This window comes from Marmota marmota, unplaced genomic scaffold, assembly GCF_001458135.2.
Source record: "Marmota marmota marmota unplaced genomic scaffold, marMar, whole genome shotgun sequence".
Classification (NCBI taxonomy): domain Eukaryota; kingdom Metazoa; phylum Chordata; class Mammalia; order Rodentia; family Sciuridae; genus Marmota; species Marmota marmota.
Genome location: NW_025999880.1, coordinates 3,228,946 through 3,256,205, shown reverse-complemented (window position 1 = coordinate 3,256,205; position 27,260 = coordinate 3,228,946). Strand labels below are relative to the sequence as shown.

Below are 27,260 nucleotides of genomic sequence, written 5' to 3'. Positions count from 1 at the left end.
GATTTCATGATGAAAAGCAAAAAACCTTTTTCTTGAGTTCTAGAACTACCTCATATCTCAATTATAATTGTCTAATTCTGCAAACTGTTCAAAATAGGGAAGGTAAAAAAAGTCCTATCAAAAATAATTTCACAATGCTTTCTGGTTTATATGTCAGTATATCTGATCGAAACCAGTGATATTCTGGTATGTTTTATATAGTACACCTGAACAGGAACAGCTAATGGTGGTGTGGCTAAGTTGGATGATAAAAGAAGAAGCTTACTTTGAGAGGTAAGGTGACTTAATTTGTTTTTTTCAGTTGAGAAAGCTTTTCTTATCTCCCCCTTTGGAAATTCATTTTTTTTTTTTTGTTTCAACAGTACTTCAGGCGTCTCTGCTTCTTTTGGGGAGATGTTATTGTTGGTGGCTATGTACTTTCACAGCAACCAGCTTAGTGCTATCATTGACTTAGTCTGTTCCACTTTGGGAATGAAGGTAATTTTCTTTATTTTCTTTCTAAAAGGGGTTAATTTTTGTAGTGTAAAATAAGTATAGTTGTTTTAAGTAATTTTGGTTGTTTAATAGATTGAAGTTTTATCAGTAGATCTTAGAAAACATGCATTTTAAGAATACATATTTATAAGAATAATAGGTATTCAGTACAGAAAGCTTAAAAAATACAGAAAATGGGAAAAAAATCTTAAAATGATATACATATATTTTGTAATTAAAAAAAAAAATCCTAGTACCTACCCCTGCAAAAAACAAAGCCAAAAACATTGGAACTTACTAGTATGTCATGAATATTTCTTTATATCAATAAATATTTGATACAGTGTGATTATTTGATGGCTGCTTCGTAAGTCATCATTTGGATTGATTTTACTTTTTTTAACGGGCTTTTTATTTGCTGTGTAGTTTTTTTTGTTTTTGTTTAATGCTTAGATAAAAGTATCCTCATTTGTATTAATATACACACGGGTTGGACACAGTGGCTCACACCTGTAACCCCAGCAGCTTAGGAGGCTAAAGCAGGAGGATCAGAAGTTCAAAGCCAGCCTCAGCAATTTAGAGAGGCCCTAAGCATCTTAGTGAGACCCTGTCTTGAAATAAGAAATAAAAAGGGCAGGGAGTGTGGCTCAGTGGTTAAGTGCCCTAAGTTCAATCCCTGCTACCAAAAATAAATAAATAGATAGATAGATAAATATAAAACTCTGAATGGCAATTAAGTGAAAAGTATGATTATGTTAAAGTGTTTCATGAGTATTGCCAGATTATTTTTCAGAAAAATTATGCCAGTTTAAGTTTTTGATTAGTCAATGAGAACTCCAGTTTTCCTAAACTCTCACCATAATGTGGCAGTTCCATTCATTTTATGTTTGCAAATCTGTTTTGTTTTTTTCTTGCTGTAGTAGGGATTGGACTCAGGGCTAAGCAGGCTAGCCAAGTGGTCTGACACTGAGGTACACCCCTAGTCCTGTGTTTCCAAATTTGATTGATGAAAAATTATCTTATTTATTTTGTATTTCCTTGATAATTAGTGAAATTGTAATTTAAAAATCAATGTGTTTTGGCTGAGTATTTCTTTTTTTTTGAAAAATTTATTATTATCCCAATTTTTTTGTAGGGATTTTATTTTTACTTTTACAGATTCAAAAATAATATTTTTATATATTCATACATATTCACATATGCTTATGTATATATATTCAGATGAATAACATGTTTTAGTTCCTTTTATATCATATCTCATTGGTTTAAGACACACATATTACCCAATATTGAAATTGGGGTTCATTTTTCAGTTGACCTGTCGTATTGTGAATATGATAGTGTTCTGTCCCCACTCTTTTTTTTTTTTGCAGTGCTGGTAATTGAACCCAGGGGCACTTTATGACTGAGCTGCATTCCTAACCCTTTTTAAATTTATTTTGAAATAAGGTCTCACTTAGTTACTAGGATTGTCCTCAAGCTTGTAATTATCCTACCTGAGCCTCATGAGTTGCTGGGATCGTAGGTGTGCACCACTTTGCCTGGGCTGTCCATAGTTTTTATCCCCTTAAAAGCAAGTATTAAATCAGTGATGTATCTTCATATCTTTAAAAATGAAGAAGTATAATGTTTTTGTGACTGACTTTTTCCAGTCCTTTTTGCCATTTAATTTTGCCATGTGGAAATTCTTGTCTTTAGTTTTATGTAGTATATTTTTTATTTTGGGGTTTGTATTTTATTGTTAAGCTTAGAAATGTTTTTCCTTCCTCAGGTTTATCTAAGTGGTCACCTTTGTTTTCTTCTAAATTTTTAATTTTTTTGTGGCTTCATATTTTGCATTTAAATCTTTAATACATTTGAAGTTTATTTTGGTGTATGGTCTCATGTGTACAAAAATAAAACTGTCCCTCCACAAAGATAACTATCTCTGTTTCGTTTATTGAAGAATCCACTGCCCCATTACTGTCTTAAAATGCCAATAATTAGTACTACTTACTAAGTACTTTTTCAAAACTAACTTACTTTATTTATTTTTGAGACAGGGTCTCGCTATGTTGCCCAGGCTGACCCCAAACATCTGGGCTCAAGCGATCCTCCTGCCTCAGCCTCCCGAGTAGCTGGGACTACAGGTGTGCACCACCATGCCCTGCTTTTACTAAGTGCTTTTTTTTTTTTTTCTTCCATGCTGGGGATAAAACTCAGGGCCTCACACAGGCTAGGCAAGTGTGATACAGCTGAGTTACATTCCCAACCCTGCTTTTACTAAGCATTTTTTATATTAGTTCTATTTCTGAGGAAAAACACCCTTTAATGTTGGGTTTGAGAAGTTACTTATAAAACAGTAGAATACTTGAACGTTCAAATATTAATATTGTATATTGTAACCATTTTAGATAATAAATTCACCAGAGTAAATTGTGTTTCATATATTTTTACATGCTGTTGGAATTCTTTTGATTATTTTAGATTGTAATAAAGCCAAGCTCCTTGAGCAGAATGAAGACCATCTTCACACAGGAAATTTTTACTGAGCAGGTACTTCTTATTTTATTTATTTATTTTTTAAAGATACTTCTTATTCTTAGGAACGGATTTAACTTTATTTTACAACATTCTTTTAGAGAATAAAAGAATAATATATTTTCCCTCATTTGTTCTCAGTAGTATTTAATGATGATTTATTTCATCTTTGAAACTTCTGTAAAAAATAATCCATTTAAAATGCACTTTTTTTTTTTTAAGTTTTTTTTTATTTTTTAGTTGTAGTTGGACACAGTACCTTTACTTGATTGTATGTGGTGCTGAGCATCGAACCCAGGGCCTCACGCTTGCTAGGCGAGCGTGCTACCACTGAGCCACAATGCCAGCCCTAAAATGCACTTTTAAAAAATTAATTAATCAAGTATTTTTGGTTATAGATGGACACAGTACCTTTATTTTATTTATTTATTTTTATGTGGTGCTGAGGATTGAACCCAGTGCCTCACATATGCTAGGTGGGCACTCTGCCACTGAGCCACAACCACAGTCCCTGAAATAAACTTTTGAAGAAGCTCATTATATAATAAAGTTATGTTTCAAATGTGTATGTTTTTGGAGACTATGAATAGATACCTAAGATTCCTTAGATATTGGTAGAGTAGTCTTATGGGGTAATCATTTGGATTTCTTAGGAGACAAATAGAAACCTATTTAAATATTTAGGTTGTGAAATTCATTTCTAACTAGGTTTCAAGCCAGAGTCTAAATTCCTTTTTCTTGCATTTGGATGTTCTTATTTGGTCTTAGCACTTTTGTCTGGGGGTGGCTAAGAATATTTTTATTTTGAATGGAGTTAATTCTAAAATTTAAGGTTAATTCTTAGATTCATTAGTAAATTTAAATATAAATTGCCATATCTATATATGTACATATATACGTCTAGAAAATAGAATATTTGAGAGTACTAATGGATCCATAAATCTTCCTGTGTTTATGGTAATTAACATCCTAATCTCTGGGACATCAAACTCTCCTTCTCCCTTCCACATATATACACACACATTCTCCCACCTAACAGTCACACAAAGGACATAGGAGAACCATATTTTTTGTGCTTAATTTTGAACCAATTGTAAGACAAATATGGGAAGGGTCTTTGAAACCCAATTAGAGGCCTGTATGTGATATATTGAGAATAGAAATTGGTTTATGTGGAACTTTATAATTCAGATAGTGCTTTTTCAAAAAACTTTTCTTTTCATCAAAACAACCCTTTTAGATAGGTAAGACTGAAGACATGAAAATAGATTTTTTTTTTGTAGATGTGAAAATAGATTTAGAAGATTCAGTAACTTCTCCAAAGTCATTGAGCCCAGATAATATGATTCTAAATATTACTTACATATTTTTTTCCTTATTATACCACTGTGTACATATCTTGTGTTTACAAATAAATTAAAAAGTAAATAACTGTAAAAGTCACTAAATGTTTACTTCCTTATCATTTAAAATGTTTAAAACATGTAATAATTGATTTTCATGATTTGTTTCTAAGTACAGCATGTATTACTAATTTGCCCATTAATTCTCTTTTTTTCAAAATAATTTTATATTTCATTCTACCATGTGTATTATATTATTTTTCCCTTTAAGGTTGTCACAGCTCATGCAGTTCGGGTCCCTGTCACCAGCAACCTGAGTGCCAACATCACTGGGTTTTTGCCTATTCATTGTATTTACCAGCTTCTCAGGAGTCGTTCCTTTACCAAGCACAAAGTGTCAATAAAAGTATGACCTTACGTTTACATTTCAAACTATATCTAAGTTGATTCTTTCCTCATAGCTAGTTTTGTTTTAGTATGTAGGTTTTTATTGAGGATTTTATGTATGAAAAGTGTAGTGTTAACCTAAATTAGTTGTAATTTATACAGTTAGATTTATTAGGATCCCAGTTTCAGTTGTTTCGAATAATCTCTTACTTATAAAATGTATATTATCCATTTAAATTCTCAATAATAACACTTGCCTATTTCATTAACAGTAAGAAATTGCTGTTTTCTAAATTTTCATGTTTTTTTATTTTGGGTTTTCTTTTTTTGAGAACCTGGGAGTTGAACCCAGTGCCTTCCACATGCTAGGCATGTGCTCTATCACTTAGCTATATCCTCAGCTCCTAAAGTTTAGTTCTGTTCACCAAATTGAGAAAGTTGTTGGTCAGCTGTGACCACTATTTATAAATTTATTGCAAGGATACCTAACACCTAACATTTATATAAATTGTTTTCTGTTTATTATACTTGGCTTTATTAAACAGAATGTCTTCAAAGACAAGACTGAAACCCAGAGGGTAGAGAAATCTTCTGAACTGTTTGTGCTTATCAGAGCTACTTTCATTATTGCTCTGTGTTTGCTCTGAAGAAAGATGCTTTTCCTAAATTCCTGTCTGCTATGAATTACTTCACTTACACACATGTGGTACTCTAAACTGAGATATAGTAGAGATTAAAATGTTTTTCTTACTATTAAAAAGCAGGCTTCTTATCATTTAGATTCATCTTTCATGGGCAGTATTCTCAATAAGGATATAAAGGTAGTTCATATTTTTAAATCAAAGACAGTTATAGAACTAAATAATATATTTGGAACTGCCAAAGTTAAGAGTAAATTTCACTGATTCATAAATCATGTATATGTGCTTTTATAATTTTACTTGCTTTTTCTTATTGTCATAATTTATTTGGTACCTATAACCTTCTTTTTTAGGACTGGATATACAGACAGCTGTGTGAAACCTCCACTCCACTCCATCCTCAATTACTTCCTCTGATTGATGTGTACATAAATTCTATACTTACTCCAGCATCTAAATCTAATCCAGAAGCCACAAATCAGCCAGTTACAGAGCAGGAGATACTCAATATTTTTCAAGAAGTCATTGGGGTAAAACAGTGGTTCCTTTACATCTACTAACTTCTTTTTCTTTTAGTTTGTTCTTTTGACTTAGTCCATATATTTTTTTTCTTCCTCAGAAGAGTTTTAGGTGATTCTGAAATTAAAATAATATTAAATATCATTAGATAGCTCATAAATACAAAAATAATTAAACAAAATAATGTTATTCCAAATGGTTTGTCAGATAGGCACTTTTTTTTTTTTTTGTACTGGGGATTGAACCCAGGGGTTGCTTAACCACTGAGCCAATCTCCAGTCCTTTTTATTTCAAACAGGCACTTTTTGAGGAGTCTTTTAAAGTCTTTGTTTTAAAGTGTACAGGTAAAGTATAGATCTTGTGTATTTGTATTTGTCAACAGTGTGACATTTCAGCACATTCAGCAGAATGTTAGCTTATCAGAAATCTTAAGATGTACCTAAATTGTGTATGAAAATTTGATTAAAGTATTTTTTCCTCATTTTGTTGGAAGGGAAAAAAAAGAGTTGTTTTTTTTTCTTTTTTTTTGGTACCAGGAATTGAACTTAGGGGCACTTGACCACTGAGCCACATCCCCAGCCCTATTTTGTGTTTTATTTAGAGACAGGGTCTGAGTTGCCTAGTGCCTCAGTTTTTCCTGAGATTGGTTTTGAACTCGTAATCCTCCTGTCTCAGCCTCCTGAGCTGCTGGGATTACAGGTGTGTGCCACTGTGCCTGGGAAGAGTAGCATTTTTTCACAAATACAGTTAAATGTCAGTATCTTTTCTAGGAATTGTTTTCTTCATGATAAATTTCACATAATACTTGAGATTGTGTAAGCCTTTCAGAAGCAACTTGCTGGGAATGCTACTGAGTAGTAGTAGCTGAAGTCTCTTTTTTTCCTATTAAAGTCTAGGTAACATGCTGTTCATCTGTCATGCCATCTCATATTTCACTTAAACTTCAAGTCATCTCTTTGAGTTAGTGCAAATTCAGCAACATTTCTCCCAGTTTATCCAACTGTGGGAGCAACAGTGCTGGATAGTCTATTTTGATGCTTTTGCTATTAGAAAAGAAAAAGCACTAATGCAACTTAACAGTATTTTGAAGTTTGTAATATTACCTCCAGGGTGACAATATCCGCCTTAATCAGCGTTTCAGTATCACAGCGCAGCTTTTGGTGCTTTACTACATACTGTCTTATGAAGAAGCTCTCCTAGCAAACACAAAGACTTTAGGTAAGTTTTGTGTGGGTGAGTGGTTCTAGTAGTTCATTATTATTTTCTGTATGCATTATTTTCTAAGGTGTTGTATGATAAAATAAAGCCAAATACTCTAACAAACTCTACTGTCACTTTATAATATTTGCAGTGAAGACAAAGTATTCTCAATGCATAAGTATGTGTGGGCGCATAATCACTTCTCTGGCTCAATCCTCTGTTTAGCAGGCTAAATTAATGGGTAACTGAATCACCTATATTTTGAGAATTTTTATTAATCATATTCATTAAGTATAAATTAAGAGGTAAAACTGAAGAAATTTTTTGCTTTTTTTTTTTGGTACCAGGGATTGAACTTAACTACTGCTTAACTACTGAGCCACATCTCAAGCCCTTTTTATTTTTTAGTTTGAGATAGGGTCTCACTTATAGTCTTGCTAAATTGCTGAGGCTGGCTTTGTACATGTGATCCTTCTGCCTCAGCCTTCTGAGCCCCTGGGATTATAGGCGTGCGCCACCACACCCGGCTTTTTGCTTGAATTTACTCTTTGTCCTGTCACACATTAGTGTGAAGAGTAATAACCAAATCAAAAGCAGTAGAGGTCTGGGGATGTAGCTCAGTGGTAAAGCACCCCTTTAGGGTTAAATCCCTAATCCCCAGTACCAAAAAAAAAAAAAAAAATTGTTGACACATAAGTGAATTTATTCTTTGTTTTTTCTTTTCGAGGTTTTCTTTGCGAGGTGCTAGGGATCAAACCATGTGCATGCTAGGCAAGCATTTTACCACTGAGCTATTATAGCCCTAGCCCTCCATTTATTTATTTATTTATTATTTATTTTTTGGGTACCAGGGATTAAACTCAGGGGCACTCGGCCACTGAGCCACATCCCCAGTGCTTCTTTGTATTTTATTTAGAGACAAGGTCTCACTGAGTTGCTTAGTGCCTCACTTTTGCTGAGGCTGGCTTTGAACTCCTGATCCTCCTGTCTCGGCCGCCCGAGCTTCAGGGATTACAGGCATGCACCACTGCATCCGGATCCAGTTATTTTTTTGTGTATGTTAATAAAGTTTTTTTCTGGGGGATCATGTACTGGAGATTGAACACAGGGGCACTCTACCACTGATTTTTTATTTTTTATTTTGAGACAAGGTCTCTTTAAGTTGCTCAAGTTGGCCTCCAACTTGCAATCCTGCTTCATTCTCCCAAGTTGTTGGGAATTACAGGTGTGCACTGTTTTACCCTTTTTGGATATGCTGTAGACATTGTGATTGAGATTCTAATAGGTTCATGTGGTATACAGCAGATTATGTTAGAATGAAATTAATGTGGTAGGCACATAGAATGTGATAGAGATGAGACAGAGAAAGGTGGTGTTGATTGGCAAATATCTTTATACTGTGTGATCTATGAATCCATTGAAAGTTTAGAGTCTAGAGCTGGAGACAGATGATTTGGCCAACTCTGTATTAGAACATTGGGGTTTCAGGATAAAGAATGATTAATAAAGAGATGAGAAATTACAAGCCTGAAAGTTTGGTCATAGTATATATTTAAATGAAGGATGAGTAGACACTGGATTATAGGAAAAAGAATAGAAATCAAGATGGACTTGTTAAAAAATAAAGACATTGCTAGCTGAAGGTAGGAGTTAAAAGAGAAGGAAGTCAAATCCATATTGCTTAACTTTTTTAAAAAAGTCACTAGCCAGGCATGGTGGCACACGCCTGTAATCCCAGCGGCTCAGGAAGCTTAGGCAGGAGGATCACAAGTTCTAAGCCAGCCTCAACAAAGTGGTAAGGTGCTAAGACCCTGTTTCTAAAATAAAATACAAAAAAGGGGTTTGGGATGTGGCACAGTGGTTGAGTGGTCCCTGAGTTCAATCCCTGGTACAAAAAAAAAGAATCATTACAATGTATATAATGTGATTAAATTAAGGCTTCTTTTTATGAGTTAAATTAGAATCATGAAGCTCTAAGCCATGTGTTCATGACTGCGTTTGATCATCCTGATTAGATTTAGGAATGTCTGGACTCACTTATGAGTTCTTTTAGTGTAGTGCTTTTCTGCATGTAGCTTCTCTCACTAATAGTGATTTTTCTCTCCCCAGGTTTCAATTTCAGGGCATGTTCCAGACTTTACCCTTAGATATGTCTTGCTTTTCCTATAATTCACAATTTTGTTATTGATTCTTCATCTTATATACTCTTTACAGATTGTGAATTAAAAGTAATTTAACATTGTTTTTGTTTCCATTTGGGTTGAAGGTTAAGATTTTTTTTTTTTTTATTCTGACGCTTTTTTCCCCATGTTTTTTATGTTTAACTAATAGCTGCCATGCAGAGAAAACCCAAATCGTATTCTTCTTCTTTAATGGATCAGATTCCTATCAAGTTCCTCATTCGGCAGGCCCAAGGGCTACAGCAAGAGTTGGGAGGTATTTGTTTTATTTGCTTTTTACTGCCAAAGTTTACTGTTAAGAAAACTTACTGAGCTGAGCACGGTGGTGCACACCCATAATCCCAGCAGTTTGGAAGGCTGAGGTAGGAGGATTATGAGTTAAAAGCCAGCCTTAGCAAAAGTGAGAGTATCTTAATTGCTTTTTAAAAAAAATATTTTTAGATGTAGATGGACACAATCCCAATTAATTAATTATGTGGTGCCAAGGTTCAAACTCAGTGTCTCACACATGCTAGGCAAGGGCTCTGCCACTGAGTTAAAACTCCAGTCCTTAATTGCATTTTGCTAACTCTGGAAACTATATAAAAATTCACAGTGCAGTTTCTACTGAACATGTATCACTTTCATACTAAAGTTGAAAAGTTTTAGTCATTATAAATTGAGAGCCATCTGTATTTTTAACCTACTCAAACAGCAGTTTCTTGTGGTTGAACCTAATAGACACACACACGAATTAAAAAAAAAAAATTACATTAACTTATGAATGATGGGGCTGGTGTTGTGGCTCAGTGCTAGGACACTTGCCTAGCATGTGTGAGGAACTGAGTTCGATCCTCAGTACAACATAAATATAAATAAATAAAATGAAGGTATTGTGTCCATCAACAACTAATAGTATTAAAAAAAAATCTATGAATGATTTTGGTGTAGTGGATGAAACCTGTAATCCTAGTGACTTGTGATGCTGAGGCAGGAGGATTGCAAGTTCAAAGCCAGCCTCGGCAACTTCGTGAGGCCCTAAGCAACTTAGCGAGACTCTGTCTCAAAATAAAAAAATAAAAGGGCACTCTTATATTCAAAAAACCAACCAACCAACCAACCAACCAAAAACCCAAAAATCTATGAATGATATTATACCCTTCTCATGAGAAATTTTTCCCCTTGGACACTTGAATATTTTTTCATATTAATACATGTAGATTTACCATATCATTTGCAATTGTTTCATAATATTCTATAATACATTGATACAGATATAGTGTAGTTTAACTGTAAATAGAAATATAGTACTATTTTTAGGAATTAGTTTTCTTAGGCAGTTTTTATAATGTTTGTGTTTTTTGTTTTTTCAAAGTTGTAATTTTCTTGTTGTGATTGGTCTTAAGGAGAAATATGAATCTTCATTGATCATCTTTAACCAGATGTCTGCATTTATTAACTTATAACTTTGCATGGTCTGTTTCCAAAGAAATGATGTAGTATTTAGCAGCATTTAGTAATTAACATGTTTTATTGAAAATATCATAAAATGTAGATTAGTTTATACTATTGTAAGCAGTCCTTTTGTGACTGTTGGGAGTAGTTTTAATTGTAAATTAAAAAGAGCAAAGGAGCTGGGCACATGCCCATAATACCAGTGGCTTGGAATCTGAGGTAGGAGGATTGTTGAGTTCAAAGCCAGCCTCAGTGACTTAGCAAGGCCCTAAACAACTCATTGAGACCTTGTCTCTAAATAAAATATGAAAAAAGTCCTTGGAATGTGGCTCAGTGGTTAGGTGCCTCTGGGTTCAATCTCTGGTACCAAAAAAGAAAAAAATGCGCAATAGAATAATTTATATTTAAACTTTAAAATATCACTTTTTGTTATAATCTTTGCAAACATTTAGCATCAATTTTAAGCAGATTTCATGAGAAATGAAGCAGGTATTATTATTGGGATTAAATTGTGGGTATGGTTTAAGTTGCATAATGAGGGGACAATTTGATCTTAAATACTTTGATACTACTACTGTTATTTCTACACTCTTACTACTACTCTGATGATGATAGTAATAATATAGTATTATCAATATTTATTGGATACTTATGTGCCAAGCACTTAGCTTGTGGTACTTCATATAACTGAGTAAGTATTTTTATCGTATCATCATTTATTTTCTTTTTACTAATATTACACAACAGTTGTAAATAGTCGAACTATGCTATAGGCAAAATGTTAGAAAAAAGAGTTTGATTTAGTAGGTTTTAGGTAGGTTATACTAAAAGTTGTCACTTTTTTGTTGTTTTTGGTACCAGGGATTGAATCCAGGGGTACTTAACCACTGAGCCAAATCCCCAACCCTTTTTTTTTTTTTTCAATGACAGGGTCTCACTTAGTTGCTTAGGGTCTCACTTCAGATCTGCCTGCCTCAGCCTCCCAAGCTGCTGGGATTAGAGGCATGTGCCATTGCGCCCAGCAAAAGTTATCACTTTTACATACTCAAAAATGGGCAGTTTTAATTTTATCAATGTATAGCAATGATTCTTAGTGGGGTTGGAAGAAAGTGTATATTCTTTACAGAAGCTTATCTGCATTTCTCAGTGGGATCTCTGCCAAGCAGACATTCTTTTACCCTCTTTTTTTCACTCCCTTCAACTCTTGAAACATTGCTATGTCAAATAACTTTTCCTGATGAAATGTTTATGTTGGGATGAGGTAGAAGAAAGCTTGAGAACTTTTTTTTTTTTTTTTGGTACTGGGGATTTAACTCAGGGGCACTCAACCACTGAGCCACATCCCCAGTCCTATTTTATATTTTTATTTAGAGGTAGGGTCTCACTGAGTTGCTCAGCACCTTGCTTTTGCTGAAGCTGGCTTTATACTCGAGATCCATTTGCAGTCTTCCCGCCTCAGCCTCCCGAGTTGCTGTGATTATAGGCATGTGCCATGGAGCCCGGCTCTTGAGAACTTTTGATATAATAGTTTCCAATTTACTGTTTATCACTTGGAGATTGATTTAACCAGATTCTCTTGCTTGAACTACTATATGGAAATTCTTAAACTGTGCTATGCATGCACAGAAGTACAAATTCCTAAGGCTCTATTCCAGAGTTTCTGCTATAGTCATCTGGCATATAATCTCTTACTCTGCAAATGAAACAAGCTTCCCAAGCTTCTGATGCTAGAGATGCCCTAGCAGTGTTTGAGAAACACTGCTTTAAAGCATAATCTTTCTTCGTGGAAAGATTCCTTGATGGGGAAACTTATGTTTTTTGAGAGCGGAAAATCTAATCGACTTGCTGTTAATTTTTAAGGGTTGCATTCAGCTTTACTACGTCTCCTTGCAACTAACTACCCACATTTATGTATTGTGGATGACTGGATTTGTGAAGAAGAAATCACAGGGACAGATGCTCTGTTACGGCGAATGCTCCTGACTAATAATGCCAAAAACCACTCTCCTAAACAACTACAAGAAGGTACAGTAAATTGATCCTCTTCTTACTCTTTTAATAGTACGAGAATATCCTAGGCTAATTGAAACCTTATAATAATGCAGAATTTTCCTGGGAATATAGGTGTTTTGGTGAGTATATTTTAAGTAATTTTCTCTGAGTTGAAGGAGTTTTAGCCATTTCTTTTTGACGTGTGTGTGTGTGTGTGTGTGTGTGTGTGTATGTATGGGAGATATATATTTATATCTCCCAGGGCTGGGGATCAAATTACTTATGTCTTTTCCTTCATATCCTATGTTATATCACTAAAAAGGTGTGGTTTTAGAAAGGTCCTAAACTGGTTAGAAATAAATGCTTTGGAATAAGGAAGGCAATGTGCTTGTCATTAATGGGTAATATTCTGGATTAATACTGTTAAATTGAAATGCAAACCACATGTATGAACTTTCTAGTTTCCTATTAAAAAAGTAAAAAGAAAACAGCAAAATTAATTTTTAAACTTTTTTATAGTTTATTTATTTTCTTGTGAACAATTTGTGCAATCACTGCAAAATAAAAGTATTGCAGAATCTTTGCTCCTGTTTGCTAGCACTAGCATTGACCTTTGCAGTCTTCCTTTCTTCTTCTCCTCTTAAATTCCTTTCGCTGTGGGGTTTTTGTTTTTTTTTTTTAAATTTCTTTTTAAAAATTTTCCTTTCACTGTTTTCTTCAGGTCAATTTCTTTTGACACAGTGTCTTGCAAGTCTTTTTGGGTTTATTTTTCATTTCATAATCCAAGGAATTGTAAAAGCCAGGTGGTGTCTTGCCACCACTAACATGGGTTCTAAATCCAAATATGAAGACCGTATCTGGCATGGTGTTGTAAATTTTGGATAGTTTTTCCTGAATTTCTGTTTTAGTTATTATTATTTTCTTAGGGTTAAGGAAATTGATGACCATTGTTTCATAAACTTCCTAGGCTAGAGAGGTATTTGTTCATGGTGGTAGGTACTCCTTAGGCAGCTGAGAAGGAAAAAACAAAAATAATTTTAGTTATTTTATCAGACATTACCAATATATTGTTATTTTATCATGTAATCTTATAAAATTATTAATAAGATATTTCACTACTCTTTTGGAAAGCACACTTCTAGATGTTTGCTAGTAAAAGCAATCTGCTGGATCCTAAAAGGGGGCCACCTGGAAAAAAGTATCAAGAAGTTGGACCTTTCAAATTAATAACTATCAGAACTAATACTTTGGCTTCTTTTTCTATTTTAGTCCTGCTTTTAAAATCAGTGTAAATCACCCAAGTAAATGAGATTAGTTATTGAGTCATTAATATGATTTAAAAAATGAGATTTTACTGTTGTCCTTTATAAAATAACTGCACTTGCACTTTTTTTTTTTTTTTTTTTTTTTTTAGGATTAATCAAAACTATAGCTACATTGAAAATTTTACTTTTAGCAACCTTGTTTTCTTTGACCAGTAGTCTGAGAAGGAATATTTCTTGCTTGGTAAACTATAGAATTTAGGTTATGACTGCTGAATTTTCTTTTTAGCGTTTTCAGCTGTTCCTGTAAGTCACACACAAGTGATGCAGATTATAGAACACTTGACTCTGCTCTCTGCCAGCGAACTTATACCATATGCAGAAGTATTAACTTCCAATATGAACCAGCTGTTGAATTCAGGAGTTCCACGCAGAATTCTTCAAACGGTCAATAAATTATGGATGGTTCTTAATACTGTGATGCCTAGAAGGTAAATTCATTGTAATACAGAAAGTATAGCAGTGATAATATACTGTCATATTATTATATTGTTGAAAATAATTTTCATAAGATCACTTATTACAATATTTTTTTAGTATGTGATAATATAATTCTTTTGGAATGCTACAAAAGAGTTGTTTTATTTTTAAGGAAAAGAATAAGGGGCTGGGGCTGGGGCTCAGTGGTAGCCCACTTGCCTAGCATGTGTGAGGCATTGGGTTTGATTCTCAGCACCACATATAAATAAAAAAATAAAGGTCTATCAATAACTAATAAAAATGAATTTTAATAGATAGCCTATTTCCAGTTTGAAACATTTCCTTTAAAAGTGGATTTCTCATGTATAGTTACTTTTGGCTAATTTTGATTTAGATCATTATGTCTTACATCATTGCAGAGGTTCTGCCTGAGAATATTCTTAACTAATTTTCCAAAGCTTCTTCGTGCATGTATACATGTGTCTGTGTTTGAATCTTTTTTTTTTTTAAACCCAAGGATGCTTAACCACTGAGACAGGCTCTCACTAAGTTGCGTAGGGCTTTGCTAAGTATTATGCTGAGGCTGGCTTTGAACTTGTGATCTTTCTGCCTCAGCTTCCTGAGCCATTGGGATTACAGGTGTGTGCCATTGTGCCTAGCTTGAATATCCTTTTAAGAAAATTACAAGCAGTGGCATAATATACACATTGGAAAATGTATTCAGTATATTTCCACATATTATTTTTGTGATTACCTTTCTTGTCTAGCCCAACTTTTTTTCCCCAAAAAATTAATAATTGTCTTTTTTTTTGGTACTGGGGATTGAACTCAGGGACACTTGACCACTGAGCCACATCTGCAGCCCAAATTTGTATTTTATTTAGAGACAGGGTCTCACTGAGTTGTTTTGCACTTTGAAGTTGCTGAGGCTGGCTTTGAACTCGAGATCCTTCTGCCTCAGCCTCCAGAGCCGCTGGGATTACAGGTGTGGGCCACCACGCCTGGCTTGTCTTAGTGTTTGTTTGCCTACTTTCCTATGAATTTACTAATATTTGGATGCCATGCACCCTTCCTGATGTCTAAATATTCATCTGTATTCATCTAAATATTCATCTGTAAGGGTGCTTGGTGTTCAAATACAGATTGAAATCACCTGGAGAGATTTTAAAATTCCTGATCCCCAGGTTGTATCCCATGCCAATTAAGTCAGAATGTCTGTGGTGGAGTGAGGTATCAGTATCTATTTTTAGATTTCCCCAGGTGATTCCAATATGTAGCAATGAGAACACTGAATTTACTCTTTATTTTTAGTCAGAAGGACTGTGCTGGTCCATAGATTACATCACTAACGCCTGATCAGCTCTAAAACACAGTTCTGGGTTTGAGTTACTTGAGATTCAATAGGTATGGAGTAGGATCTGGGAATATTTATATTTTTCTAAATTTAAGTTTTACTTAATGTTAAATTAACAAATGTGCTAAAATTTAAGAAGCTAATAATATATATGGTCTGCCTCACACCTTTTATTTTATACCCTATTCCCCAGAAACAACTATTTTTTAGCTTTTACCTTTTTTTGTGTGTGTAGTCTTAGGAATCAAACTCAGAGCCTCTTGCATACTAGGCAAGCACTTGACCACTGAGGTGCACCCCTAGCCCTCTTTTAATTTTTTTTTTTAATATATATTTTTTAGTTGTATGTGGACACAGTGCCTTTATTTTGTTTATTTACTTTTATGTGGTGTTGAGGATCGAACCCAGTGCCTCACACATGCTAGGCAAGTGCTCTACCGTTGAGCCACAACCCCAGCCCCGTTTGTTTTTTTTTTATTCTAGCATTTACATCCTTTTGATATAGCTCAATTTTATATATATAGGTTTTAGCTGTAGATGGACACAATACCTTTATTTTATTTTATTTTATTTTTTATTTATGTAGTGCTGAGGATTGAACCCAGTGCCCCATGTATGCAAGGCAGGCGCTCTACCACTGAGTCACAATCCTAGCCCCTCAATAATATTAAAAAAAATTTTTTTTTTTTTGTAGTTGTAAGTGGAAAGCATGCCTTTGTTTTATTGGTTTATTTTTATGTGGTGCTAAGGATTGAACCCAGTGCCTCCCATGTGCAAGGCTAGTTCTCTGCCCCTGAGCTACAGCCCTAGCTCTCAATAATATTTTTATAATAACTATGATTTCTTAATTTTTCAATTTAGAAATTATCTGTGGATTTCCTATTATACAAGTTGAAGGTTTTAGCATTCTTATCTACTTTCTCCCCTGTGAATCCTCCTTTTCCCATTTCTCCTGACACAGGTCTATCAAAATTTTTGGTTAAAGCAATATTCAGTGTGCACATTATTATGACTACATAAGTGATATTTATAGTTGAATGCGATAGCCTTGATTATATTTTTTCTTTTGGTGCTAAGGTTCAAACCAGGCCCTTGAATCTGCAAGGCAAGTGCTCTACCACTGAGCTACATTCCAACCTCCTATAATTTTTTTTCTTACACAAGTGCTCTCTCACATACCTGACACATACTCTAATACTTTACTTTTTCCCATTTGTTCAATTTTTTTTGTTGTTGTTGCTCTCAGTAACCAATAACAAATTCTTTCCCACATTTCCTTAATTAGGAAAAGAAAAAAGTCTAGTTCATTTTTGCTCCCAGAAATTTGAAGGTATTTTCTACTGACTTAGAGTTTCCATTATTGCTATTTGTAATTGACATCATATCATCCTTGTGTGTGACCATTGATTTTTCTCTCCTTGTTTTCTGGAATTTCATAATGAAATATTTAAAAAAAATTTTTTTCCAGTTGTCAATGCACCTTTATTTTATTTGTTTATATGTGGTGGTGAGAATAGGATCCAGTGCCTCCCACACACTAGGCAAGCGCTCTACCATTGAGCCACAACCCCAGCCCCATAATGATGTATTTTGATGGTTATTATTTCTCATTCATAGTGCTAGGCACTTTGTGGGCCTTTTTAGTATGAGGAGCAATGCTTTCATTTTTAGGACGTTTTCTTTGTTGAGTAACTTCCCCTGTTTCCTGAAATTCTTTTTTGTAATTTGCATTTTAAACCTTTAGACTTAATCACTGGTTTTCTGCACCCCCTCCCCTTATTTATTTTTGCTTTTTGATTATATTTTCTCATTTCTTTGAACTTTTAAATTTCTTTTATATTCTTCACATCTAAGAGCTCTTATCTGCATTTTTTTTTCTACTAATAGGGATTGAACCCAGAACCTGTGCCTGCTAGGCAAGTGTGTTAATAACTGAGATACATCCCCAGCTCTTTCTAAAAGAATTTTACTTTGAGACACAGTCATGCTAAGTTGCCCAGGCTGATCTTAAGCTTGTGATCCCCTACCTTAGCCTCCTGAGTAGCTGGGATTATAGGTGACCTGTTCCTGGCCTTTGTCTGTACTTTTTAAAATGCTTTTTTCCTGTTTTATATATGATATTTAAAAAAAAAATAATTACAAATTAAAAAAAAATTTCTTTCCACATTTTGAAGTATTGTATTCTTTCAGGATATCAATAAAGCTTAATGTTTTTTTTGTTTTGATTTCTACATTTTCTATTTCTTTTGAGATTTTTTTTCCTGTTTGTGTATTTTAATATTTTTTAAAGTAAACATTTTTGTATATGTGTGATAATCCTTGCCTATCCTCTCATTTTTAAAAATGGGACGTTTTGTGTGTGAGGTGGGAGTAGAGGACTCCTAGGCTTCACTATAAGAGATCAGATACCTTCATTTTGGCATATTCCTTAGTAATTCTTAGGTACAGTCTAGTAACCACTTATAAATCTATTAATGTCTAATCTCAAAATGGTATCTCACATTGAGGCTTCATGAAAATAAATTTGAAATGATGACATATTTATGGGGCCAGATACAGTTTCAAAGTGTTTTGGTAGGTATTATTTCATTTATGATGATTATTTTATTCTTTTTCACATGAGGAAACATTTCAGAGAAGCTCAGTGACTTACAGAGTCATATATACCAAGAATGGTAGAATGGGGGGTCTTAGTTTTACTTCAAGTTTTTATTCTGGATGTCTTGATTATTCCATTACAACAGTGAAGAGCTTTTCAGACTACTTTCTGTTTACTGTTTTATATCTTCATTTGTTCTAAAGATATAATAATAGGCTTATGTGTATAGTTTTTAATTTTTCAAAGCTTACATACCTAGTTTTTTCCCCCCTGAAAATAACTTTCTAAGAAGGAAGACTAGATGTCTATAAATTTTAGTTATAATATAGCTGTTTTGAACATGTGATTCTTTTTTTTATCAGGCTATGGGTAATGACAGTTAATGCACTTCAGCCTTCCATAAAGTTTGTACGACAACAAAAGTATACTCAGAATGACCTGATGATAGATCCTCTCATTGTCCTAAGGTGTGATCAAAGGGTTCACAGGTATGTGTCATTTGAGTTTCAGTTTTGTTATAGAAATAGAAGAAATTTAGTTTAAATGATTATCTTAATATTCTTGCAGATAACTAAGCACTATGAACTGTGTGATTTCTTGTCTTTTTTAAATATTATTTATATTCATGAACCGTATGTTCAGTGTAATATTTAATATGAGATTAATAAAACATAGCTTTAAAGAAATGTTGTTCTTGGTTTTGTTAACCATCAGTAGTGTCTTTTCTCTCTCTCATTATCAAGATCAGTGAAAAATAACAGTTTTAGCTAGCATGTTGGAGAAGGCTTTTAAAAACCTGGTTCATTATGAACCATTACTTGCCTTAAAACTGACCTTTTTGTCATCCTCAGTTGTGATGTTAGCTACATTGATTCCATATTTGCCTCTAATTCCTTGCCTACTACTTTGATGTGGCTTCACTTCAAAAGGTAGAATTTAATTAAATCACTAATATTTGAATTTGGAGTTGTTGTGATAAGTAATATCCAAGGAATATAAGTTGTGTACATATAAGATATATAAGTCTTTTAAATGATTATGATCTTCATTGGGAAAGCACACAGCTACATGAAAAGTTGAATGATGTGATCATATGTGGATGAATGGTTTGGTAAGTGAATATTATGCAAAGCTCAGGAAGGATGTTGAAGAGATTGTACCTAGTAGTATTTTAAAGAGGACTGTGAGTTTAGATGAGCTAATAATGTAATGGTGGAGGCTAGGGAGTCAAGGGAGGTTGAGAAGAATAGTATGAGCAAAGATATAGAAGCAAGAATGAAAAATGCTTGGAGCAGAGGCTTAATTTTTGAGAAGAGCATACTTTACAGTTGGAAGTTAAGCAACATCCCCAGCTCTGCTTTGTATTTTATTTAGAGACAGGGTCTCACCGAGTTGCTTAGCACCTCAGTTTTGCTGAGGCTGGCTTTGAACCCATGATCCTCCTGCCTCAGCCTCCTGAGCCACTGGGAGTACAGGCATGTGTCACTGTGCCTGGCTTTAATTCTTTTTCATCTTTTAAAATTTTATTTTATTTTTACCAAGTGGTCCTTCTTATGGTTTTAAAAGAAATTGCACATATAGCTGGATGTGGTGGTACACAACTATGATCCCAGGGACTTGGCAGGCTCAGGCAGAAGGGTTGCAAGTTTGAGGCCAGCCTTAGCAACTTAGCAAGGTCCTTTGCGACTTAATGAGACTCCATTTCAAAATAAAAAACAAAAAGTGTAGGGAGGTGACTAAGTGGTTAAGCACCCCTGGGTTCAATCCCCAGTACCAAAAAACACAAAATAAAAATGAAATTGCACATATAACATATACATATATAAAAATTACAACACTCAGGATTTGCTTTGAATTAATCCAATGTTAGTGGTTGGAAAGTGGATTGGGGTATTTCTGAAATAGGACTAACTATGTTTAGATAACAGTTCAGGCTGGGTGATGAGTTCTTAGGGGTTCGTTGTAGTATTCCATCTTCCTTGTGTAGTATAAAATTTTTCATAGTGTATATATTAATAGGTAAACACTTTGTAACATATAAGATGATTAACCAAAGAAAAGATGTATGGTAAGAAGTCTTGCTCTTATATTTGTTATTCCCACATTGGTAAAACCAAATTCCTCATTGGCCATTTGGACTAATCCTGGTTTTATTATAGTGGTGTGTATGTAGCATTATTTTTCTGTGTACTTATACATTTGTAAATATTATTATTTTTTGCTTTGGATGTGTTTTAGTCAGCTTTTTCACTGCTGTGACTAAAAGACCTGACAAGAACAATTTTAGGGGAGGAAAGGTTTATTTAGAGGCTCACAGTTTCACAGGTCTCAGTCCATAGACAGCTGGCTCCATTCCTTGAGGCTTGAAGTAAGTCAGAACATCATGGTGGAAGAGTGTGGCAGAGGGAAGCAGCTCACATGATGATCAGATAGCAGAGAGAGAGACTCTACTCCTGGGAAACAAAATATATATCCCAAAGGCCCACCTCCACTAACCCACCTCCTCCAGCTACCCTACCTGCCTTCAGTCATACTTAGTTAATCCCACCAGAGAATTGATTCACTAATTGATTGGGTTAAGGCTCTCATAACTGAAACATTTCTCCTCTAAACTTTCTTGCATTGCCTCAAACATGAGAAACACTTATTCTTTTTTGCATTGAGAAATAAAATTTCTATTTTTTTCTAAGGAATTGGCATTTAAAATTCAAGAGATTATTTCTCTCTCTCTTTTTTAAATTATTTTTCATTTTTATTTTTCCTCACTTAAGTTTAATCTATAATAATCTTCAAGGAATGAATAATTGTGTACCTATTTTATAGATGAGGAGACTGAAGCTTAGGAAATATCTTCCCCAGGTTAGTGGATGAACCACTCTTGGAATAAAAAGTTGTCTTGCTGTCTTGTTTTGTCAAAGACAAGTAAAAAGAATAATCTAGTCTCCATCTTATCAATAACGGATATGCCTTTTTGAGGACAGCTGCTTTGCAGGCTTGTATCTAAAAAACCTATTGGTAGTGGCATTTTCGGCAAAACAGGAATATCTTCAGTAGCACTTGCGCTGCATTTTATTGTAGCTGATAAGTTGAAAGAGAATACTATTTATATTACCTTCAAATACGAAAGATATTATTAAATGAAAGATTCATTAAACTTTTTTTAAAAAAATTTTTCTTAAGTTGTTGACAGATCTTTATTTTATTTATTTATATGTGGTACTGAGAATCGAACCCAGTGCCTCACACATGCCAGGGAAGTGTGCTACTGCTGAGCCCCAGCCCTGATTCATTAAACTTTTGATAACAAATACTTCAGTGGGAAAAGTTACTACTCTGCTGTTCAAGTTTTTCTAATTATTTAAACTGAATTCATCATGTTCTTACTAATTTATATTCTTTCTGATACATTTTTCTTCTCCTTTTTCTGTGTTTAGATGCCCCCCACTAATGGATATTACTCTACACATGTTGAATGGATATCTTCTTGCATCTAAAGCTTACCTTAGTGCTCACCTGAAGGAAACAGCAGAGCAAGATAGGCCTTCCCAGAATAATACAATAGGTTTAGTTGGACAAACTGATGCCCCAGAAGTTACCAGAGAAGAGCTGAAAAATGCATTACTGGCTGCTCAGGTAAATTTTACTAACATAAAATTTTGGTCCAAAGGGCAAGGGCTTCCTTTCTAAATCAGTAAAATAGATAACATATTGTGTCCTCTGTGTATATCAGTGACATATTGTGCCGTGCATTCCTTTTTATTTCTTTCTTTTAACCTTTGTATTTTATTTGTTTTAATTAGTTGCACATGTCAGTACAATGATCTTGACATATCATACATTTGAATCAAATGGGGTATAATTTCTCAATATTCTGAGTTTACAGGTTGCAGAATCATATTGGTCATACAGTCATGTATATACATACAGCAATACTAGTGTCTATTTTATTCTGCTGTTTCTTTTGTTACAGAATCTATTATAATGATGTGACCTTTGTTTTTGTATATTGGATGGACTGAAACCAGGAATAGATAAGATTTATATTTTAACAAAATATAAGGCTTTAACAGTTCAGTGGTTTATAGTTATCTCTTGAACTCATTCAACAAATGTTTATTGGAAATTTGTGTGCCAGAGACTGGGGATACCTTGGTGAAGAAGACAAAATCTTTGGTTATTTATTTCTTAAGAGCAAATGTTAGAAAAAGAAATTAAATATTAGAGAGAGTAAACAGAAAAATGAGTACATATATAGTAAAATGTTAGGCAGTGATAAATATTATGACAGTATATGTAATTCATGTTTTTATTAGAAAAGTTTTATAACAATGTATAATTTCCCTGAAACTCTTAAGTAGTATTTTGTTTTATTTTGTTTTTTGTTTTGGTACTAGGGATTGAACCCAGGGGTCCTTTATCATGGAGCCACATTCCTGGACCTTTTTATTTTTTATATTGAGACAGGGTCTCTATAAGTTGCTGAGACTGGCCTTGAACTTGCAGTCCTACTACTTCAGCCTCCTGAGTCATTGAGATTACAAGTGTGCACCACCACACCCAGCTTAAGTTGTCATTTTTGAATAATGCAATTTGAGGTCATCAAATTAGACATGCCTTTTAGTTTGAAATATATATTCTGAAACTTGCTCATTGGCAATAAGGGGAATTAGGAGTAATGATATGGATGCACAATCCCTAGTGTGTGATATTGAAATAAAGTCTTTTTCTCACTTAATATATGACTATTGGTATGTTTTACTGTAGAAATATTAATATGTTTGCTTACAAGGTGATGCCCCACTTTCTTTTTTGGATATCCACACAACAGTACATTAAAAAATTTCTAAAATAAATCTTTCCCTAAAAGTGAGGATAAGAGATTAAGGATTATAATAATTAATGTCTATATAAAACTTATTATTATTATTTTTTTATTTTTTAGTTGTAGTTGGACACAATACCTTCATTTTATTTATTTATTTTTATGTGGTGCTGAGGATCCAACCCAGGACCTCGCACGTGCTAGGCGAGCGCTCTACCACTGAACCACAACCCCAGCCCCTATATAAAACTTAGGTTGTGTTGGTCTAAGTTATTTACACATATTATCACTTAACTTTTACAACCAACCTATGAGGTATGAAGTATTATTTTCATTTTCGCAGATGAGGAAAATGAGGCTCAGGTTAAGTGCTTTACTCAAGATAATGCGTTTGGTAAATGGCAGAGTTAGGGTTCGTGTGTAGGCACTCTGGCTCCACAGACTGGAAACAAAATCAAAACAAAACAGAATATCAGAAACTAAAAATCCCTCAGCCACAGCACAGACTGTAAAGTGAGACTAACCTTATTTTATAATCATCAGGTTTTTAAACACTTAGCTCAGGTTTTCTTCTATCTCAGGCAGTGGCTGATTTCAGAGATGCACGTCATATGTATTTTTCTCTCTTTTCTAAAATTCCTTCATCTAGATGAAGGTGATTATAGCTGTCCTTCATATGTAGTGGCCTCAAGTAGATCACCCCTCAAGCTGTTGTTCTATGAAATGACATTCAAGCTTGTAGGCTGAGGGCTGGGATTGTGGCTCAGTGGTAGAGTGCTCGCCTACCATGCATGAGCCCCTGGGTTCGAACCTCAGCACCACATAAATGTAAAATAAAGATATTGTATCCACCTAAAACTAAAAAATAAATATTTTTTGTTTTTTAAAAAAAAGCTTATAGGCTGAGCCACAGTGAGCTGTGTAGGTAGATGGGATTATGAGGTATAATCTCTTGCAAAACTAGGGCCACTAAAGACCCTGTCTTCAAGTTGAAATGGAAAAGAGATATGGGAAGTGACTTACGCATTAATTATTATTATTACTATTATTATTAATTTCAGAGAAATTAATTAATTGATAGCCACACGAGAAAAAGAGGGCAATATAATTCAGATCCTGGGAAAAGTAGGAGATAAAGAAGAAGAAAGGGATATTTTGATAGAAGTTATTTTGGGCTAGGGCCAGTTTTGGATGTCAGTAAATCAGAGTACCCCTCTAGTCCAAGTTCTTAAACTGGAGTCTATGGATCTGCCTTAGAAATATATGACCCCTGAGATTATGCATTGTGTTTGTTTATGTATGTTATGGGAAGAAAGTATATAGTTTTATTTTGATTCTTAAGGGGTTCATGACCCTAAAGAAGTGCTCCATAAATCGCTCACTTCTGTTCTAAAATGTGCAGTTTGTGTATATTTTAAGAAACTACTTGTTTTGTAATTTCTGTTCATGTGAAAAGAAAAAACAGATAGGGTTTTGAAACCACCATTTCAAAAACTTCTTACCTTCATTCTGTTTCATTTGCTTGTAGGATAGTGCAGCTGTCCAGATTCTCTTAGAGATTTGTTTACCTACTGAAGAGGAAAAAGCAAAAGGTGTCAATCCAGACGGTTTGCTAAGGAATGTTCAAAGTGTCATTACCACCAGCACGCCAAATAAGGAAATGGAGGAAGGAGAAGACAATTTGCTCTGTAACCTTCGAGAAGTTCAGTGCCTTATCTGTTGTCTGTTGCACCAAATGTACATTGCAGATCCCAACATTGCTAAACTTGTTCATTTTCAGGTGTGTTTTCAAAGAGTTCCTGTGTGGTTGAACTTTATATATATTGGGTGTTTTTAATACTAACTTAATAGAGGTCAGTTAGAAATTAGAGTAATATAAATGATCATAGTCCTTCACAATATAGAGAAAAATTCAAATTTTTATGATTTTTTTCAACCTAATAAAGTATTCAAATAATTTATCTCTATTCTTGTTCATCAGAAAATTTTAATGCCAGGATACATGTAGGGCACTGTAGCCTTCTGAACATCTTTTGCAGAAAAGAAGTAAACCCTTCATTTATGTTTTTATCTAATTTATTTGACATAGTTATTTTTAACTTTTTCCCCTTTCTTGTTGAGATAGGGTTATCCATGTGAACTTTTGCCTCTGACAGTCGCAGGTATTCCATCTATGCACATCTGTCTGGATTTTATACCTGAGCTTATTGCACAGCCAGAACTTGAAAAACAGGTAATAAACATTTTTGAGCTTTAAGAAAATTTTGATTTAACTCTGGAATGTTCCTAATTATATAAAAACATTTTATAATTTTTAATACTTAAAATTTTTTCTTGAGAAATATGTAACATTTTCGTTGGTGTTGTTAGTACATGCCTGTAATCCCAGCATCTTGGGATGCAGGAAGATCACAAGTTCCAAGTCAGCCTCAGCAACTTTATGAGGTCCTAAGCAATTTAGTGAGACTCTAATCAAACTAAAAATGAAAAGGGCTAGGGATGTGGCTCAGTGGTTAAGTGCCCCTGGGTCCAAAAAAAAAAAAAAAAGAAATATGTAACACTTGGATTTTATATTACAGATATTTGCTATCCAGTTGCTTTCCCACTTGTGTATCCAGTATGCATTACCAAAATCACTTAGTGTGGCGCGCTTAGCTGTAAATGTCATGGGAACTTTGCTGACAGGTTTGTAGACAGTCAACATCAATAACAAAAATTTCTAACATACATTAGTACATGTATTTTCTGAATTTAGTGACTTGTTTTTTTGTGTGTTAATGTGAAACAGTATGATGGAATATATTTCATTATTGGTTTAATTACACCATCTTTGTTTTATTCTTCTTTTCAAAAATTTTCTATTTAGAAATGTGATTTATTATATAGAAGAGATGAATAGGTAGGCAAATTGTATCTTTTATTTTGTGAATGAGTAAGAATACAGACTTACAGTAGACTAAATTTTCCAAATCTTGTAAATGGAAGTCAAATTTAGTTTGTGAATATAATTATGTCAGTAGAAAACAAGCTGTGATTTATTACACATGCTCAGGAGTTCCAGAAAAATATAATCATATGTATAAAGAACATATAAATATATTATTTGCTTTCTTAAGTTTTAAAACATATCCTAACATTTTTACCACTTTCGGGTTTGTAGAGTAAAATAGTATGAAAATAAACTACTTTAAAATATGTGGACTGGGCTGTGCTTAGCATGTGTGAGGCACTGGGTTCAATCCTCAGTACCAAATAAAAATAAATAAAAGTATGTGTTCGTCTGCAACTAAAAAAAATTTTCAAAACATATGTATGAACAATAATTCAATCCTTTAAAGTTATTTAATTAATTAAATTTAGTTAATTTAGTATTCTTTCTCTGTGTTCCCCAGGCTACTCTGTTCATTTTTCTTTTCATTTTATTTGCCTCATAATTATTTGTAATGGTTCAGAGTTTATATTACCTGAATTTAATCCCAGTTTCACCACTAAATGGCTGTGTGACTTGGAACAAGTTTTTTTTTTTTTTTTTTAACTAAGGTTTATTTAAATTTTCTCATGTAAAATGGATGTCATAATAGTACTTTCCTCATTCATAAAATTGTGAAAATTAAAAGCAGGCAGTGCACTTATCATAGTGCTTGGGCACAATAAATATTTATATCTTGGATGTTTGACTAGATTGTGAGCTCTAACAGTATCTCTAGTATAGACTAGGGGCCTTAGTTTGTTGTATAAGCTGTGTATGTAGAATTTATATTTGAAAAGTAAAAAAAATTCTATTTGATTTCTTTCCAACAGTTTTAACACAGGCTAAACGGTATGCTTTTTTCATGCCAACTCTTCCAAGTTTAGTGTCTTTTTGTCGAGCATTTCCTCCACTGTATGAGGATATTATGTCTTTGCTGATTCAAATAGGACAAGTTTGTGCCTCTGATGTTGCCACTCAGACAAGAGACATTGACCCAATCATTACACGTAAGTGATAACTCACGTTCAGAAGTCATCTAAGTATTTTAAATGAGAAGGCAGATTACTTTCCAGATTTCTTGG

General features: G+C 33.9%; 1 protein-coding gene across 5 annotated transcripts in view; it reads left to right on the top strand.

Moving 5' to 3' along the window:
* Ints2 (integrator complex subunit 2) overlaps positions 1–27,260 on the top strand; it is a 50,432-nt gene that overhangs the window by 21,071 nt on the left and 2,101 nt on the right. For 4 of the 5 annotated variants that reach the window (XM_048788147.1, XM_015495375.2, XM_048788163.1 and 1 more), the window contains exons 10-24: positions 202–273; positions 363–477; positions 2,941–3,009; positions 4,609–4,743; positions 5,719–5,895; positions 6,994–7,102; positions 9,416–9,520; positions 12,559–12,723; positions 14,242–14,443; positions 18,748–18,873; positions 21,820–22,018; positions 24,736–24,987; positions 25,333–25,440; positions 25,787–25,892; positions 27,009–27,185. In XM_048788147.1, the coding sequence (XP_048644104.1) occupies positions 202–273; positions 363–477; positions 2,941–3,009; positions 4,609–4,743; positions 5,719–5,895; positions 6,994–7,102; positions 9,416–9,520; positions 12,559–12,723; positions 14,242–14,443; positions 18,748–18,873; positions 21,820–22,018; positions 24,736–24,987; positions 25,333–25,440; positions 25,787–25,892; positions 27,009–27,185 (2,117 nt within the window). Of the gene's footprint in view, positions 1–201; positions 274–362; positions 478–2,940; positions 3,010–4,608; positions 4,744–5,718; positions 5,896–6,993; positions 7,103–9,415; positions 9,521–12,558; positions 12,724–14,241; positions 14,444–18,747; positions 18,874–21,819; positions 22,019–24,735; positions 24,988–25,332; positions 25,441–25,786; positions 25,893–27,008; positions 27,186–27,260 lie in introns of those variants that run through there. The other variant, XM_048788172.1, reaches the window with a different exon arrangement.